The sequence below is a fragment of the Drosophila arizonae genome, chromosome 6 (genome assembly GCF_054131065.1).
Source record: "Drosophila arizonae isolate 15081-1271.41 chromosome 6, UAZ_ARI_1.0, whole genome shotgun sequence".
Lineage (NCBI taxonomy): Eukaryota > Metazoa > Arthropoda > Insecta > Diptera > Drosophilidae > Drosophila > Drosophila arizonae.
In genome coordinates this window covers 1,366,331-1,383,122 of record NC_142926.1, presented here as the reverse complement: position 1 = coordinate 1,383,122, position 16,792 = coordinate 1,366,331, and the positions used below count along the sequence as shown (strand labels likewise).

Genomic DNA, 16,792 nt, shown 5'->3' with positions numbered 1-16,792 from the left:
TGTAAAAAACGCATTTCAAGTACTAGAGACTTGTACTTTGGAATGTACACACATTTTAACCATATGATTACACTCTGAAAGTTTCATTAAGATCATATGTTTACAAAAGAAATTATTCGACAAATAAATTCTCATAATATTGCCCACACTGCAGCGCAGCCCAAGCGCAGTCGCTGCTTACTGCGCAGTTAGCAGAGCGCTTATGCGTGCGTGTGGATGCATCTGTATGTATGTGTACATAAAAGAAGTGCAGAATGATTAGAATATCAGCTTAGAGGGTTCAGGGTATCTCCTAGTCGAGCAGTCTCGACTAGAGTCTTCTTACTTGTTATACCCTGAACCCATTGAAAATGGGAAATCAGGGTATAATGGTTTTGTTGAAATGTATGTAACAGGCAGAAGGAGGCGTGGCAGACCCCACAAAGTATATATATTCTTGATCAGGGTGACGAGCTGAGTTGATTTGGCCCTGTCCGTCTGTCTGTCCGTCTGTCCGTATGTATGAACGCGTCGATTTCAGAAGTTATAAGAGCTAGAGACTTCAATTTTAAATTTTTTTTAAATGTCCGTAATTACAGCGCGCATATCAAGTTTATCATTAAAAATCGATAACTCATCCCGATCTTTTTTTTATCGATAAAAAACCTTATCGAAAACCAGTTATAAAATTATATCTTCTACACCTTTATTGCTAGGGTCTCCAAATTTTTAATGTATGCTTATATGCAATTTATACAATTTCGGTTTTTGTTAAAATTAACCCCCCACCCTTAAATTCACCCCCTCACCATCACTTTTGTAAAAAGCGTATTTCAAATACTAGAGACTTGTGCTTTGGAAATTACATGCATATCCATGTTATAATCATAATCTGAAAGTTTCATGAAGATCGTACGTCCATAAAAAAAAGTTATTAAACAATTAAGTTCTCATAGTAAGCGCACACTGCAGCCCATGTGTGTTTATGCGTGGGTGCTTGTGTGTGTATGTGTTTGTGTATGTGTGTGTATGTGTTTGTGTGTGTGTATGTGTGTGTGTGTATGCGTTTGGGTGTGTATGCGTTTGTGTGTGTATGCGTGTGTGTGTATGTATGCCTGTGTGCGTACGTGCGTGTGTGTGTGTGTGTGTGTGCGTGTTTCTTGTGTAATCTGAAAGACGCGAAAAATGATTGAAATAGCTAACACTCCAAGGGTTCTTACTTGTTTTTTCTTACATATTTCGTTTTTAATACCCTGAACTCATTTTCAATGGGAAAACAGGGTATAATGGTTTTGTTGAAATGTATGTAACAGGCATAAAGTATATATATTCTTGATCAGGGCGACGATTCACCCCCTCACACTCACATTTGTAAAAGGCGTATTTCAAATACTAGGGACTTGTGCTTTGGCAAATACATGTATATCCATGTTATAATCATATCTGAAAGTTTCATGAAGAAAGTACATCCACAAGAAAAGTTATTGAACAATTAGTTTCCTACAATAGTAAGCCACCACTGCAGCCCATGCGTGTTTAGGCGTGGGTGCTTGTGTGCGTGTATGTGTGTGTGTTTGCGTGTGTGTGTGTGTGTGTGTGTGTGTATGCGTGTGTGTGTATGTGTGTGCGTGTGTCTTGTGTAAGCAGAAAGAAGCGAAAAATTATTAAAATAGCTAATGCTCCAAGGGTTCAGAGGATCTCGTACTCGAGCAGTCTCGACTACAGCTTTTTTACTTGTTATTAATTGGGTTCAGGGTAGTATCTAGTCGAGCACTCTCGACTAGAGTTTTCTTACTTGTTTTTTATTATTATTATTTATTATTTTTTTTTTTTTTTAATCTTAAGAATTATTTTAATTATAATATTATCTATACCTTATATTTCTATATTTAATATTTATTTTAAGTTTTTTTTTAACACTTTCTGTTCGTAGTCTCAGTAGTATCACTGACCATATTTGGGTGTGAAAAGTGGGCATAGCTGGCCGGACTGGCAGATAAAATACCCCCATCGGGTTGGTTATACTATTGTAATTATTTTCTGTACTTTGTTTAGGACTTTTAATTTTATGTTGACTAACGATTTTGTCAATATCTTTAAGAAATAAATAAATAAATAAATAAATACGAGCCCAAACCACTATTAATTCGAGCAGCATGAAATGCATTGGTATGTGTTATCTTTAGTAGGATTTATAATATAGTGTGTTAAACATTGCGCCGTTGCGCCAGTGCTGTTTGAATTAATGGTTGTTTGGGCTCGTAAATGTAATTAGTATGCCCAAAGTATATTTATACGCATGTCATTATATATGTACATATGTTTGTCGGAATGTATGTATGTGCAAAAGTATACATATACACATTCGCCGCATTCCCTCAAATATTCAAAAACCAAACATGTTAATAGAATACATGTTTTTTTTCAAACTAATAGGCTTGAATTAATTTAGTGGCAAGCAAGGGCAAAAACGTTTGTATATCTACATATGTATGTACGTATGCATGAATATACATATTACTGTATGCAAGCGAAACTTTTTTTCAGACCCCAATATTTAATAAGCGTCTCACCTTCTCTGTCTGGCTCGCTCACTCTTTTGTTATTTGTTATAATTTCTGTTTGTTTATTTAGTCATCAAGTCTCAGTAGGCTAAAACCCTCATATACTGCTACCCAGGTTTTAAAAGATTTTTTGCTCGAAGTGATAAGAAACATACCTTTGTATGCCTGCGAGCTATAACGCTGATTACCGGCATATTAAATCGTCGCTTTGTTCTGCTCACCCCGTTTTCGCTCCCTTTTTTCCTTTTCGCACTGGGCATAAGCGATACCGGCCAAGCTACATATGTTGGCCGCGTCTCTCTGACAGACTCACTTTTGATATCCAAGAAAGCACGTGCATCAGACCTCGCTCTTTCCAACTGGTTATTAAAATGTGTGGCCGTCACGGTCATGAGATTTCGGCTTCGGTACTTTCATTAACGCCTAAATGATTGTTGTCAGTTATCAGTTATCAGTTTTGGCGTATCAGTAAGTCACGACACTCGTATAGAATATCCTTAATTCGTATCCAAAAAAAAAACGGATCCAAAGCATTTTTCCACACTTCCAATTTGATTTAAGTTAAGCGCCATAGTTGTTTTAGTTCGAGCGCCATTTTTGTATTTTTAGACTTATATGAGCAGCTTTTGTTGCTGTCAGGAACAATTTACTATATTAAACCAATAATCGCTCGCAAATTAAAATAAATTCAATATACAACATATTGGATTGACGGATTTCAATTATCAGCCTAATGGAAAAATTCCATTATGTTTATTTACATTCGTCGATACTTCTGATCAATTATCGACGTACACAAAAGTAAAAATATATGTCATAATCGCTACAATACAAAAAATACTAAAAGTACAATGACAAAAGCTGCTTTGCACGGCCAATGCAACGTATACGTATGCCTGCAATCTTTTTGTCAGTTTAACATTTCAAATTTACGATTTAAAAAGAAACTAAATATGCGTCCTTTTTTTACAATGTCAAATAATTTCTTTTAATTACCAACCAAAGTAGTATAATTTTTAAAGTTAAGCAGGGTATCCACAGTCGAAGTTTCGGTTCATTTTGGCATGTATTGACTGTCCGAAATATTTCTAGAAATAATGTTCGTAAAATAGAAACATTTCTACACAGTCGGCGAACAAAAAGTTTGTAAGATCAGTGACGAACACAAGTTCGTGCAACAAATTAGTGAGTCCTCATTATTAAACAGGGGGAAACAAAACCATTTTTCTAGTTTTAGAGATCATTCCTGTATATAGAGGTTTTGTTAAATGCAGCAGGTCAAATTAGGCATTGCAGACCCCATAAGACTCTGTCTGTCCGTCTGATATAAATATAAGCTAAAGACTAGAATGTTTTTTATAGATAAAAGCACTGACCAGAGAACACATAGACTAGACATGTAGAACAAACTTTTTCAACACCGAAAAAATGCGCTGAACAGACCGGACAACTTCGTATTTGGTCGGCTCGGTCTTCTGAGGTCTTCTACAAGCAGCAAGAGTAACGCACGCAGGTCACAAATGCTCATACATGTAGCAAGGGACTTGCCCGTCGCGAAATAATATTGTTTATGCGTATCAACGCTTTCATACCCTTCCCACGAATAACTATCGAAACGCTTACATTTTGTTTGCATGAGCGTGACAAATGCTTTTATGATTTCGGTATACCCTTCACTCAAGAGGAAAGAGCTGGGATCGTCGCGAACAATATTCAATTTTTGTGCGTTGCTGCTATTCGAGACCATAAAGAGAGGGAGAGAGTGAGTAAGGGAAAAAGAGCGCATAGCCATGCTTCATTTAATAATGCGTGCATTTCGTGGCAGCAGTCGCAGCACACTGATTTTGTCTTGCCTTATTTTCACTGCCTGAGCCTCAGAAGACCGAGCCGACCAAATACGAAGTTGTCCGGTCTGTTCAGCGCATTTTTTCGGTGTTGAAAAAGTTTGTTCTAGATGTCTAGTCTATGTGTTCTCTGGTCAGTGATAAAAGCTAAAAAAGGTTTGTTTTCTAAAAATCGATAACTATTCCAGTTATTTTTTTGTCGACTAAAACTCTTATCAGTTATGAAATTATATCCTACTAGGATATGCCTAAATCTTTGGAGCTAGAGTCTCAAAATTTTAAACATAGATTCGTCTTTATTTTAAAGCATTTAGGTTCTTTTCATAATACACCTCCCACTCCAGTCACGAAGTGAAAGAGTATATTGGTTTTGTGCAATGTCCGTCTTGCTGCCCGTCCGTCTGATCGTATGAACGCAATCTATTTCGGAGCTATTGAAGCTAGAGACTTGAAATTTGGAACACATACAAGGGTATATCTCCGATTTATAAAGTGTTAAAATTTTCCCGATTCGCGCACTAGGGGCGTGGCAAATCGAAAAATGCATTTTTCAATATGCCAGAAATCATATAAGCTGAAGAGCTATAAAGCTGAAATTTACAATGTAGATCCGCGTCGTTAACACATTAAAATGTTGCTAATGTTATGATTCCATAAATACTAATGAACAAATTAAATGTCTACGCTCACTAGGGGCGTGGCAAGTCGGACCTGAGAATATAGTAATTTTTCATATGCTACTATATTTTGGGCAGTATTGATGCTAGAGACCTGAAATATGATATATATGCTCGGGCTGACCAAAGAGCTAAGACGGATGTATGTCCGCCCACAGGGGGCGTGGCAAAGCGCAAAAGTTTATATCTCTGAAACCATGAAAGCCAAAAGCTTCAAATTTGGATAGTAAGGTTACTATGTAGTAACCTCCTCTATCGATGAGCCAAAAATAATTGTTTAGGGGCGTGGCACATAGAAAAATACTCTGTAATTCTCACATTTTCAATTTTCATATCTCTACAATTATTAATGATGCTAAAGGTGCTCTTGACTTTATGGAACATTTGTCAATGGAATTCAATGAACCTTTTATTACTAAACTTTTATGAATTTTTATAATTTATTGTATCACTATCGTATTGAATCAGTCCAGAAACGATTTCTTCTCTTCGCGCTGTCTGATTTGTATTGGGACCCCAATCAATCTTACCAGAGGTTATGGCGACTACGTTTATAGCGTCCGTACGGTTATTGCAACGAAAATTCCCGTTCCAAGACAAAAATATTATGAGCAAATATTGATGGTCTTCCGGGTATATCTTCCGGGTATATCTTCCGGGTATATCAGAACTCTACTGTATTAACTTTTGCGCTTTGCCCCGCCACTAGTAGACGACTGTAACATTATCAAAGGTGAAAAGTTTGAGGTTTCAGCTACAGATTTCCCGATTCGCCATGCACCCAATTGACGTAGATGACTTTTTTACTCTTTCACGAAAGTAAAATGAGTTATTGGTTTCTATATTTTGTTCTTTGTTTTAAATATTTGACATTTTGAAAATGCAACCTTATTCACAATTGCAACAGACCTTCAAAGGCGTATTTGGTTAAATTCGGTTAAGGTTCTTAAACGATAAAAAAAAAAACAAAGGTGCTTTAGTCATGACTATTCTAATCATTCTGCACATACATACATATGTATCAATACACACATATGAGCACGCGCTCTAAGCAGTGACTGCGCTTGGGCTGCGGTGCGGCCGACTTTATGAGAATTTATTTAATATGTAGTGGGAATATTTTTATGAAACACTCAGAACGGGATATAGGGTCAAAACGTGAGTACATTCCAAAGCACTACCGTTTAATTTTTGTTATACCCTGAACCCATTGAAAATGGGAAATCAGGGTATAATGGTTTTGTGAAAAAGTATGTAACGGGCAGAAGGAGGCGTGGCAGACGGGGCGACGAGCTGAGTCGATTTGGCCCTCTCCGTCCGTCCGTATGTATGAACGCGTCGATCTCAGAAGATATAACACCTAGAGACTTGACATTTTTTCCGGGTATATTACGCGCATATCGAGTTTTTCTCTATATATCGATAACTACTCCCGATATTTTATTATCGATCAAAAACCTTATCGAAAGCTAGTTATTTAATTATATCTCCTACACCTTTAGAGCTAGAGCTTGCAAATTTTAAATTTAGAATTATATGTATTTTATATGTATTTTATATAACCCCTCACCCTCACCTTTGTAAAAGGCGTATTTCAAGTACTAGAGAGTTGTGCTTTGAAATGTACATACATTTGAACATTATAATTATGTTCTGGAAGTTTCATTAAGATTGTACGTCTAGAAATTAAATTATTCAACAAATAAATTCGTATAATGATACCCCCACTACAGCGCAGCCCAAGCGCAGTCGCTGCTTACTGCGCAGTTAGCAGAGCGCGTTCTAATACGTGCGTGTGTATGTATGTGTGCCGAAAAATCAGAAAATCAGATTAGAGGGTTCAGGGTATCTCCTAGTCGAGCAGTCTCGACTAGAGTCTTCTTACTTGTTTTTTTGTTTTGTGATAGTTAAGTTCCATTGCTAGTTTGAATAAGACAATCGGTATCATGAATTGGTAAATTGAAAACATTGAAAGTCATCATATTGACAGTGGATCCTGTATCTATTAAACATTTAAAATTTTTCCCTTTATAAGTAATAATTATGTATTGTTGGTTTCCGAGGCTGGTAGCGGAAAAATTTTCGCCTTTCTCGATTTTTATTTCGTTCGGTTGTTCTGCTTCATGTTCGGCTTTGGCTGTGTGTGTATGTGTAGTCTGTACTTTGTGGGTAACTTTGTTCTTGGTAATATTGAGGATAGTATTCGGGATAAGAGGCTAATTGATTATAATATTCTCGCTGCATGTAATCGTGATAATTTATTTCTTCTTGGTTTCTAGTCTCTTCGTCTATGCTCATTTTGCTTTGTCTGCTTTCTGCAGGTCTAACACGCTTTGTTGGTTGGTTAGGTGTGCCGTGACGATTGAAATTGGTTTGTTGTGGAGGTATTTATACGAAGCGGTTAACTTCGAATTGGTTCTGTCTAAGAAATGGTCTGGCCAGATTAGGCGTTGGTTGTATTGGTCGGGGTGAATAATGATTAGGTGGAAATGTGTTATGGTTAGTATATTTGGGTGTTGCTGGTAGGCATGGTTGTTGAAAATAGGGTCGATATGTATCATAAGAATGGTTTAGTTGAAGAAATGTGGGAAGCTTTTGGATATTGGGATTGGCATGTAACGGCTTGATATTTGTATCTTGTTTTACTTGGTTTTGATTCGAATTTAGACAGGGTTCTTCATAAAGTTTTTTTTTCTTGTAATATGTTTATTCAACACCTTAAATCAGTAATTTCGCAATTTATGATTCGAGTGCAAATATGTATGGGTAGTTTTTGTATTAAGTTGTCAATACTAGTTTTAATCAACCTAGCATACAATGTTTTTTGATATAAATTATTTTCTAGTACTAGCATACTGTCTGCCTACGGTGTTCTGCTTCTACCAGAAAAGCTTTCACGTTGCCTTTGATTGGGGTGTTCCTGAATTCCTCCAATAAAACCGTGTTTCTAGGTTTGCGTCTTGTAGTTGAGAATCAATTGTTTTCGAAGATCCGTCCATGTTGTTAAATTAGTTATGCCAAGAGATAGCATAATTTCACTGCCGAGGCAGCTTTCCACAAATCCAAAAAGTATTGACCTCTGCCTCGCATGTAGTCGATCCGGTTAATGAAAATGTATATATAAACTATTCTTATCTCCAGTGAATTTCTACATATTTTTGAGTTTGTTGATCACTTGCGTCATGCTATCGTCGGAAAAGGGTGTTGTTGCGTCTCCTTCCATTTTGTTTATTTAATTAGTTAATTAGTTAATTAGTTTAAATTTTAATTTTTTTTTTTTTTTTTTTTTTTTTTTTTTTTGTGAATTGTTATCTGTTTAATTGTATTCACTTAATTTTTATTCACTTAGTTTACTTAATTGTTTAGTTTGTTTGCACAGACAGCACTTTCGAATGTTTTGAGATAATTATTTTTAAGTTATTGTTTTTTGCACAATCTGCGATTTGCCAATATACGAATTTCGGTTTACACGTCATTGTCGAGGTTTTATTTAAAAAACTTGACGCGATATTGACCGTGGGTTGCCTTCGCATTGGTTGTTTAGCGGATAGCAGTAAACGGGACACAAGAATTAATAACTTACAGTGACGAGTAACACGAATTCAATGTTGCAAATTCATGGGTCTGTAGTTTTGTTTCTACTCAATGGATGTTTAAAATCTTAATTTTATTTTGTTAGTATGATATGTAAATAGTTGCTTATTGTATACTCTGACCATATTAACAGTTTCAAGTCCTATGGATAATCTCGGCATTAGCATAGAGCTCCCACAGTCCAGTCTGTTGACTCTAATAGTACAGTAAGGTAAACTATCAAGCGCGGTGGCTGCTCTCTTTTGGATTAGGGGAGAATAAACAATGATTGTGTTGGACGTTTAGTTTTAATCGTTGGCATAACGTTTCAGGATAGTATCTGATCACTTTACAAAAAAATTTGGGAGAATTAAGTTTGCATATGGGCTTTACTACTGAAAAATGTCGAACAATGACTCAAAGAACACGTCTAATTTGGTTAAAAAGTGGACAATATGACAAGGATTCAAGTCCCTTGAGTGTCCTGAATATTCTTCAGACAATATCATTGAAAATATATGGAGTCATTTGAAATCGCAGCCTGCAAATTATGGGTGGCTCCAAGTGGAATGATAGAGCTATGGGATGGGAACAAGGACATTTGGTGCGCGATTCTTGTTGAAATGGTGCGACGGTACACATAAATGATGGAAAATGACATTAATGACCAAAATAGTCAAAAGAGCTATGCATTAATTATTAAATAATTATTAATAAATATATTTGTTGAAAAATGACCCGGGTGCAAAACTGTAACATTTGACTTTTTACATTTTTATTATTTCTTATAATTGTTCCAGCCAACCGAATGATCTCAAATTTTCAGGTAAGACAGCTAAATATCATACTAACAAAATAAAATTAAGATCTTAAACATCCATAGATTAGAAGCAAAAATACAGACCCTTGAAGTTGCAACATTGAATTCGTGTTACAGATTTGCTCGTCACTGTAGTTATTGCATCAAGATCCACAATTTATTGCTATCCTACCGGCTGCGCCAATTGAATATATGTTATTAGTCGAATAAATTCCGAGACATATACTGACAGCAACCCTAATGTAATTTAATAGACGAAGTCAAAGTTAAATTTTGACAACTTGCCTTATTGAACAGTAGCTTAAGACTAACAATTGTGTGTCTGTTGAATAATAAAGTGAGCTCTAACAGAATGTTTGCATGTTGCTGGAAACAATTTTTTATATGTGGGTGATGCATTTTGCTGAAAACGAATTTATGCTGATTGTGATTTCATTTCGATCGCTGCCGATCGTGGGGAGAAATGACGGCTTGGCCTATCTCTGTTTACAATTAACAAGCTTGGGATTGTTTATGTCAGTAAATTTCCATCGATGCCGTTCGATGGGGAGAAGCGTTGGTTTGCCTGCTCTTTGTTTATAATTGCCAAGTTTGGGAATATTTACATTAAATATTTGGCTATGGGAACAGCGTTTGGATATTGTGGACGCAATCACTATGATTATATATATATATATATATATATATATATATATATATATACGTATATATTTCACAAAGCCATTATACCCTGATTTCCCCATCAGGGCATAAAAACCGGGAGTAGCTATCGATTAATAAAAACAAACTCGATCTGCTCTCGAATAACACGGACCTACAATAAATTTAGAATCTCTAGTTCTTATATCTTCTGTAATAGACGCGTTAAGGCATATGTTCTTACATAGAAGTTCGCCACGCCTTTTGTTGCCTGTGATCAAAAAGAACTAATTTATTTTATTTTCTTGTACATTTCTCTTTCATTATACCCTGAACCCATTGAAAATGGGAAATCAGGGTATAATGGTTTTGTGAAAAAGTATGTAACGGGCAGAAGGAGGCGTGGCAGACCCCGTCCGTCCGTCCGTCCGTCCGTCCGTATGAGTGCGTCGATCTCAGAAGTTATAAGAGCTAGAGAGCTGAAATTTGGCATGCATACTCGTGTGTACCATACGCAGTACGAGTTTGCTTTATTTTTTCGATAAATCGTCCGATAACTTTTTTATCGAGAATAAGCGAAAAATTGATTTTGTTTTTTTAGCCTAACTTGAACATTTTTGGACCTGGAGTCTTCAAATTTGTGTTGTATATAAAGTTAATCGATACAAAGATTTTGTAATTTACAGATTTTGGATACCACGCCCCCTTCACCCTCAATTTGTAAAAAACGCATTTCAAGTACTAGAGACTTGTGCTTTGGAATGTACACACATATTTACCATATGATTACACTCTGAAAGTTTCATTAAGATCATATGTTTACAAAAGAAATTATTCGACAAATAAATTCTCATAATATTGCCCACACTGCAGCGCAGCCCAAGCGCAGTCGCTGCTTACTGCGCAGTTAGCAGAGCGCAGGCTTATGCGTGCGTGTGGATGCATCTGTATGTATGTGTGCATAAAAGAAGTGCAGAATGATTAGAATATCAGATTAGAGGGTTCAGGGTATCTCCTAGTCGAGCAGTCTCGACTAGAGCTTTCTTACTTGTTTTTATTTTGCTTGAAGAATAATAGCCAGCGATTACAGAGACCTTTAGTTGCTTCAAAGAAATAATAAATATCACAAATGCATGACGACTAATTTCCATTTCCACTTCCATTTACTGACAGTATAAATAATACAGAATGTTGTCGATTTATCCCGAATTTCGATTTAGCGGGGTAAAAATTATCATTACTCGACTATATACATACATATATAACAAGTAAGAAAGCTCTAGTCGAGTGTGCTCGACTACGAGATCCCTTGAACCCTTCGAGCAATAGCTATTTCAATAATTTTTCGCGTCTTTCTGCTTACACATACACACGCACACACGAACATACACACACACTCACACAGACACGCACGTCCAAACAAGCCAGCAACTATTAAACGCTAACATCACAAGTTCTGCAATACATACTTTCATATCTAACATACAGTGGTTAGAGAGATTTGCTGTTCCGCTTCGCATACATTTGTTACCTTGGTGGAATGCCAAATTTGAAGGGTCTTTAGCCAAATCAATTTAATAAATACGAAATTTAATAAATACGAAACAGTGATACGTTAAACTCAATAGCAACCATAAGGTAGAGGTTCAAACAAATAAGAACGTTGTAGTCGGGCGATACCGATTGCAGAAGTCTCATTCACAGCCCAAACGCTGTCAACCAGAGTATATAGGGCAATTTTCAAGTCTAGTGCGCAACAAAAAACAGGGCATGATCCCATTAAAATTGGAAAATCATCGATAGCTCTTGCTATGCATTGCATCATTGCATTCAAATTACATACAAGTTAAGACTATCGACAATCTAAGGAGGCTGGAGAGTCCAGTCAGACATTCAAGGACTAGAGAGAGTTTAGACCTATTGTTCCAAATTATATAAAATATATTATACCTATTGTTCCAAATTATTTAAAATATATTATTTCATTGAACACAAAGTTGTTATATATTCACAAGAACCCAATACAGCGTCCCCAATCAATAGTACTCTAGTGTGGGAGCGCTTAACTTACATATATATATTTGATACAATTTTGATTTTTACTATATATTTATATCCATACATTGGATACCGGCTTCAAGCTAGCAGCAGATCAACACGATTTACCCATACATGTGCACACACTCATCGTCTATTCTATGCGTACAGACAGAAGCGCGCCTTTTCTCACATTCTTAGAATTTCGATTGATTTCTGGACATTCTAGCCGTTACTTTAGTTTTGTCTGATGACGCTCTCTTAATAAGCTATTCTATTTTAGCAACTGGCTGGTCAAGCAAAGCAGTCGTACGGGTGCTAAGCGCGACGCACGTAATGTTAGAGTAGGGGAGGTTCGAGCCTCTACTTTTTTTTTCTTACATATTTCGTTTCTAATACCCTGAACTCATTTTCAATGGGAAATCAGGGTATAATGGTTTTGTTGAAATGTATGTAACAGGCCGAAGGAGGCGTGGCAGACCCCACAAAGTATATATATTCTTGATCAGGGTGACGAGCTGAGTCGATTTGGCCCTGTCCGTCTGTCCGTATGTATGAACGCGTCGATTTCAGAAGATATAAGAGCTAGAGACTTCAATTTTTTTTCCGTCCGTATTTACAGCGCGGATATCGAGTTTATCATTAAAAATCCATAATTCATTCCGATCTTTTTTTATCAATAAAAAACTTTATCGAAAACCAGTTATAAAATTATATCATCTACACCTTTATTGCTAGAGTCTCCAAATTTTTAATGTATGCTTAACTGCAATTTATGCAATTTCGGTTTTTGTTAAAATTTAAATGAAGTTCGTATGTCCACAAAAAGAGTTATTAAACAATTAAGTTCTCATAGTAAGCGCACACTGCAGCCCATGCGTGTTTATGCTTGTGTGTGTAAATGTTTGTGTATGTCTGTGTGTGTGTGTGTGCGTGTGCGTGTGCGTGTGTGTGTGTGTATTTATGTGTGTGTGTGTGTATGTGTGTTTCTTGTGTAAGCTGAAAGACGCGAAAAATTATGTATTTTATTTTTATTTTATTAATTTTATAAAAATGTTTCCTTCCGTGCTATCAATGCCTATTAAGCCTATTTATGTGTACAAATACATAAATATATGGCTGACGCATATAAATGCCGCAATATGGGCACTATAAATGCCGATTGCCACGCCCCTAGTGGCCGTAGACTCCTCATTTTTGGCCAGTTCTGCCAGAACGAGCAACCGGTAACCTAAATGCAAAATTTGAATTCTTACGCTCAAAAAATGTGAAAATTACAGGGTATTTTTCGATATGCCACGCCCCTAAAGAGGCGTAAGCATTATTTTTGAGACATCGATAGAGGAGGCTACCAGTAACTCAACTATCCAAATTTCAAGCTTCTAGCTCTTAAACTGTAGGAGATATTAACTTTTGCGGTTTGCCACGCCCCCTACGGGCGGATATATATCTACCATAGCTCGTTGGACGTGGGTGGTCGACGCGGACCTACATACCAAATTTCAGCTTTATAGCTCTTCAAAAAACATTATTTCTGTTATATCGGAAAATGCATTTTCCGATTTGCCACGCCCCTAGTGGGCGGATCGGGAAAATTTTAACACTTTATAAATCGGAGATATACCCTTGTATGTGTTCCAAATTTCAAGTCTCTAGCTTCAATAGCTCCGAAATAGATTGCGTTCATACGGTCAGACGGACGGACAGCAAGACGGACATTGCACAAAACCAATATACTCTTTCACTTCGTGAATGAGTCTAAAAATTGCAATCTCATTAAAACAGAAACTAATATTTTTAAAAATTTACATCCGAATTGAGCCGAGATAACAGATGATGTTTTGATTACAGAGTTTTTCTAAACTGCCTCAATTCGATCGCAACCAAGGAATATTTAAATTATGAGACCAAAGAGTTCGTAGATTATCTATTGGCAGATTTATCATCAATGTAAACATTTAAAATGTATAATGTTAAATTTTCTATTATTTTTGTTTTGTTTTTCATGACTATGAAATGCTATTTTGCTTATTTTTTGTCCTGATTCAGCTATTTTTACTCGGGAAAAAACGGCAACACTGCAAGTCTCTAGTATTTGATATACGCTTTTTAAAAATATGTAGGTGAGGGGGTGGATATAGTGGGGAGGGTAAATTTTAACAAACACCGAAATTGTTTAAATTGCATATAAGCATACATTAAAAATTTAGCAATAAAGGTGTAGAATATATAATTTTATAACTGGTTTTCGATAAGGTTTTTTATCGATAACAAAATAACGGGGCAATTTATCGATATTTAATGATAAACTCGATATCTGCGCTGTAATTACGGACATTAAAAAAAAATTTTAAGTCTCTCTCTCTATATCTTCTGAAATCGACGCGTACATACATACGGACAGATGGACGGACAGACAGGCGGACAGGGCCAAATCGACTCAGCTCGTCACCCTGATCAAGAATATATATACTTTGTGGGGTCTGCTACGCCTCCTTCTGCCTGTTACATACATTTCAACAAAACCATTATACCCTGATTTCCCATTAAAAATGGGTTCAGGGTATAAAAATATATATGTATATACTAGCTGACCTCGCAAACGTTGCTTTGCCTCCAGCGAATGCTTATGTGCTATGGTGCATTCAGGGCAGATAATAATTTTACACTGTTTCAGCACAGTGGCCATGGATGATTGTTTTTTAATGTTATAAACTGCATATGGATTATGGATGAATGTTCAGTGTCAGCTTGAATGCAGAATGAGCTGTTCTGCATCCATCTAATAAAGTGGCTACAATGCCAGATGATGCAACGGCTAATGCAATGCCTTTTTTTGCTCGTATCTCGGCAAGTAATGAAATAAGGAATGTTTTACTACCCATAAAGTAAATTTATACAATTTTATAAGGTTCACTTGGCATTGGTAGCAATGAACCGACTTTGTGGTAAGCTTTGCATTTTATTTTGAATGTGGAATTGTATTGTTGACCATTTGCAGCAGTATTTTCAACTATTTCCGTTGCTCCAAACGATCTCGTTTGAAAACATGAATAGAATTTTCGAATTGACTGCAAGAACAGGGAAGAACCTGGATCAGTTCCAATAAGGAAGCCGTGCAATGTTTCCGGTTGTCTTTCAATTTCTGGGAGTTTTAAATTTCCTGATGAGGCTCATTTTTTAATTTAGGGGCATAGCAGTGTGGGCATTCTTCGTCCAATGTAGCAATGACCAATTTGGAATGAGCGTAATATTCAGGTCAGGCTTATACGGAAATGCTAGGCGAGAAATGAATGTGATGTAAATGCTCGAAGTACTTGCTGACGTTGTCGGTCAATTCCTCTACGTCTGTTGACTACGACTTTGCGCGCTTCTCTTCGTTCTAATTGTCTTTGCTGGTTTCGCTCATCTCGTGCCTCTAGCAATAGTGATGCACATAACTGCGGCATGCTTACAAGGACATCTGCATTGCTTTGTTGCCTATCTTCATCTGACCTTTGTGGTCTGTTATCTTGCATGCTTCAAGATTTGAGTGTTCGACGACTCAAATTACCCGCTTGCGTTTTCGTGGCATTGTTGTCTGTTAATCAAACATAAATTAATCAAGTTGAAAACTGTTTGGTGATAAACAGTGACGTATTGCTCATTATTTGAGTTATCTTTTATATTAATAAAACACGTAAATCATGTAATTCATGTTTTAATGAAATGTGCATGAATTATTTTTTACCATGAGAGCATGACCGAAAACTGTCACTGTTATCAAGTCTACTGGGTAAATTCTCAATCACAATGCAAAAATGCTCAATAGCAATCAATGCTTCATTGTACATTGCGTCACTGAATGATATCGTAAGGTCGTCGCGTCAAAAAAAAAAAAAAAAAAAAAAATGGCCCACCCTTTAAACTTAGGGTCATGGAAAATTTGGGACACAAAATTTATAATTCAGAATTTCGGCTTTTAAACTTTTCAAATGCATTTTACGATTTGCTACGCCCCTAGCGGATCGGAAGTTTAAATACTTTAAAGTCTCTTAGCGCCGACGGACATACAGACGGACAGATGAATGAGCCCTAAGAAAGACATTGTACATAACCAATATACTCTTTTCACTTTCATAAATGAGTATAAAAAATGCTTTCGATTTCTCCTAAGATACATCTAGTTAATTATATTGATGTGACTCACCTCTGATGCACTTGTTGCCACAGAACTTAGGCTTGGCGACATTGGAGCTGACACTGATTGCAAAGGACTCGCCGTACTTGCGCCGGAAAGGTTAGAGTTGCGCATGGTGTTGATAATTCCCGAGGTTCGCCCCGTCACAGATGAGTTTCCATTTGAATTGGGTTTGTTAAAAAAACTTTTTGGCTGATCGCTAACACTTTGGCCATCCAAATCATTTCCAAAAAAACTTGAGCTACAATTCCCACCAAACGGCGACAAAAGCGCCGATTCCTCGGAATGCATTAAGGTTTTTCCAATAATATTCGAAGCAGTATCACCACCTCCGAAACTGTTTGGTCTTTCGTTATGAACATTTCTGTTATTCACATCTGAAGCACATTGTAAATTGCCTGTTGAAGCCGAGTTAGTTGCAGCTTTATTCTGTGCATATAGAGTACTAGGTATAAGGCATTACTTTACTATTATCTAGT

General features: G+C 36.6%; 1 protein-coding gene and 2 long non-coding RNA genes across 7 annotated transcripts in view; 1 reads left to right on the top strand and 2 right to left on the bottom strand.

Annotated features, from left to right (window-relative positions):
- Mitf (transcription factor Mitf) overlaps positions 1 to 16,792 on the bottom strand; it is a 30,649-nt gene that overhangs the window by 8,384 nt on the left and 5,473 nt on the right. For all 5 annotated transcript variants that reach the window (XM_089472822.1, XM_089472821.1, XM_089472818.1 and 2 more), the window contains one exon: positions 16,323 to 16,742. In XM_089472822.1, coding sequence (XP_089328948.1) covers positions 16,323 to 16,742 — 420 coding nt within the window. The remainder of the gene's footprint in view (positions 1 to 16,322; positions 16,743 to 16,792) is intronic.
- LOC149268326 (uncharacterized) lies at positions 8,321 to 15,997 on the bottom strand. Its single transcript, XR_016270806.1, has 2 exons — positions 15,864 to 15,997; positions 8,321 to 15,713 (listed from the first exon to the last, which is right to left on the bottom strand). It is a non-coding gene; the product is annotated as an uncharacterized LOC149268326 (long non-coding RNA).
- LOC149268325 (uncharacterized) lies at positions 15,979 to 16,482 on the top strand. Its single transcript, XR_016270804.1, has 2 exons — positions 15,979 to 16,221; positions 16,290 to 16,482. It is a non-coding gene; the product is annotated as an uncharacterized LOC149268325 (long non-coding RNA).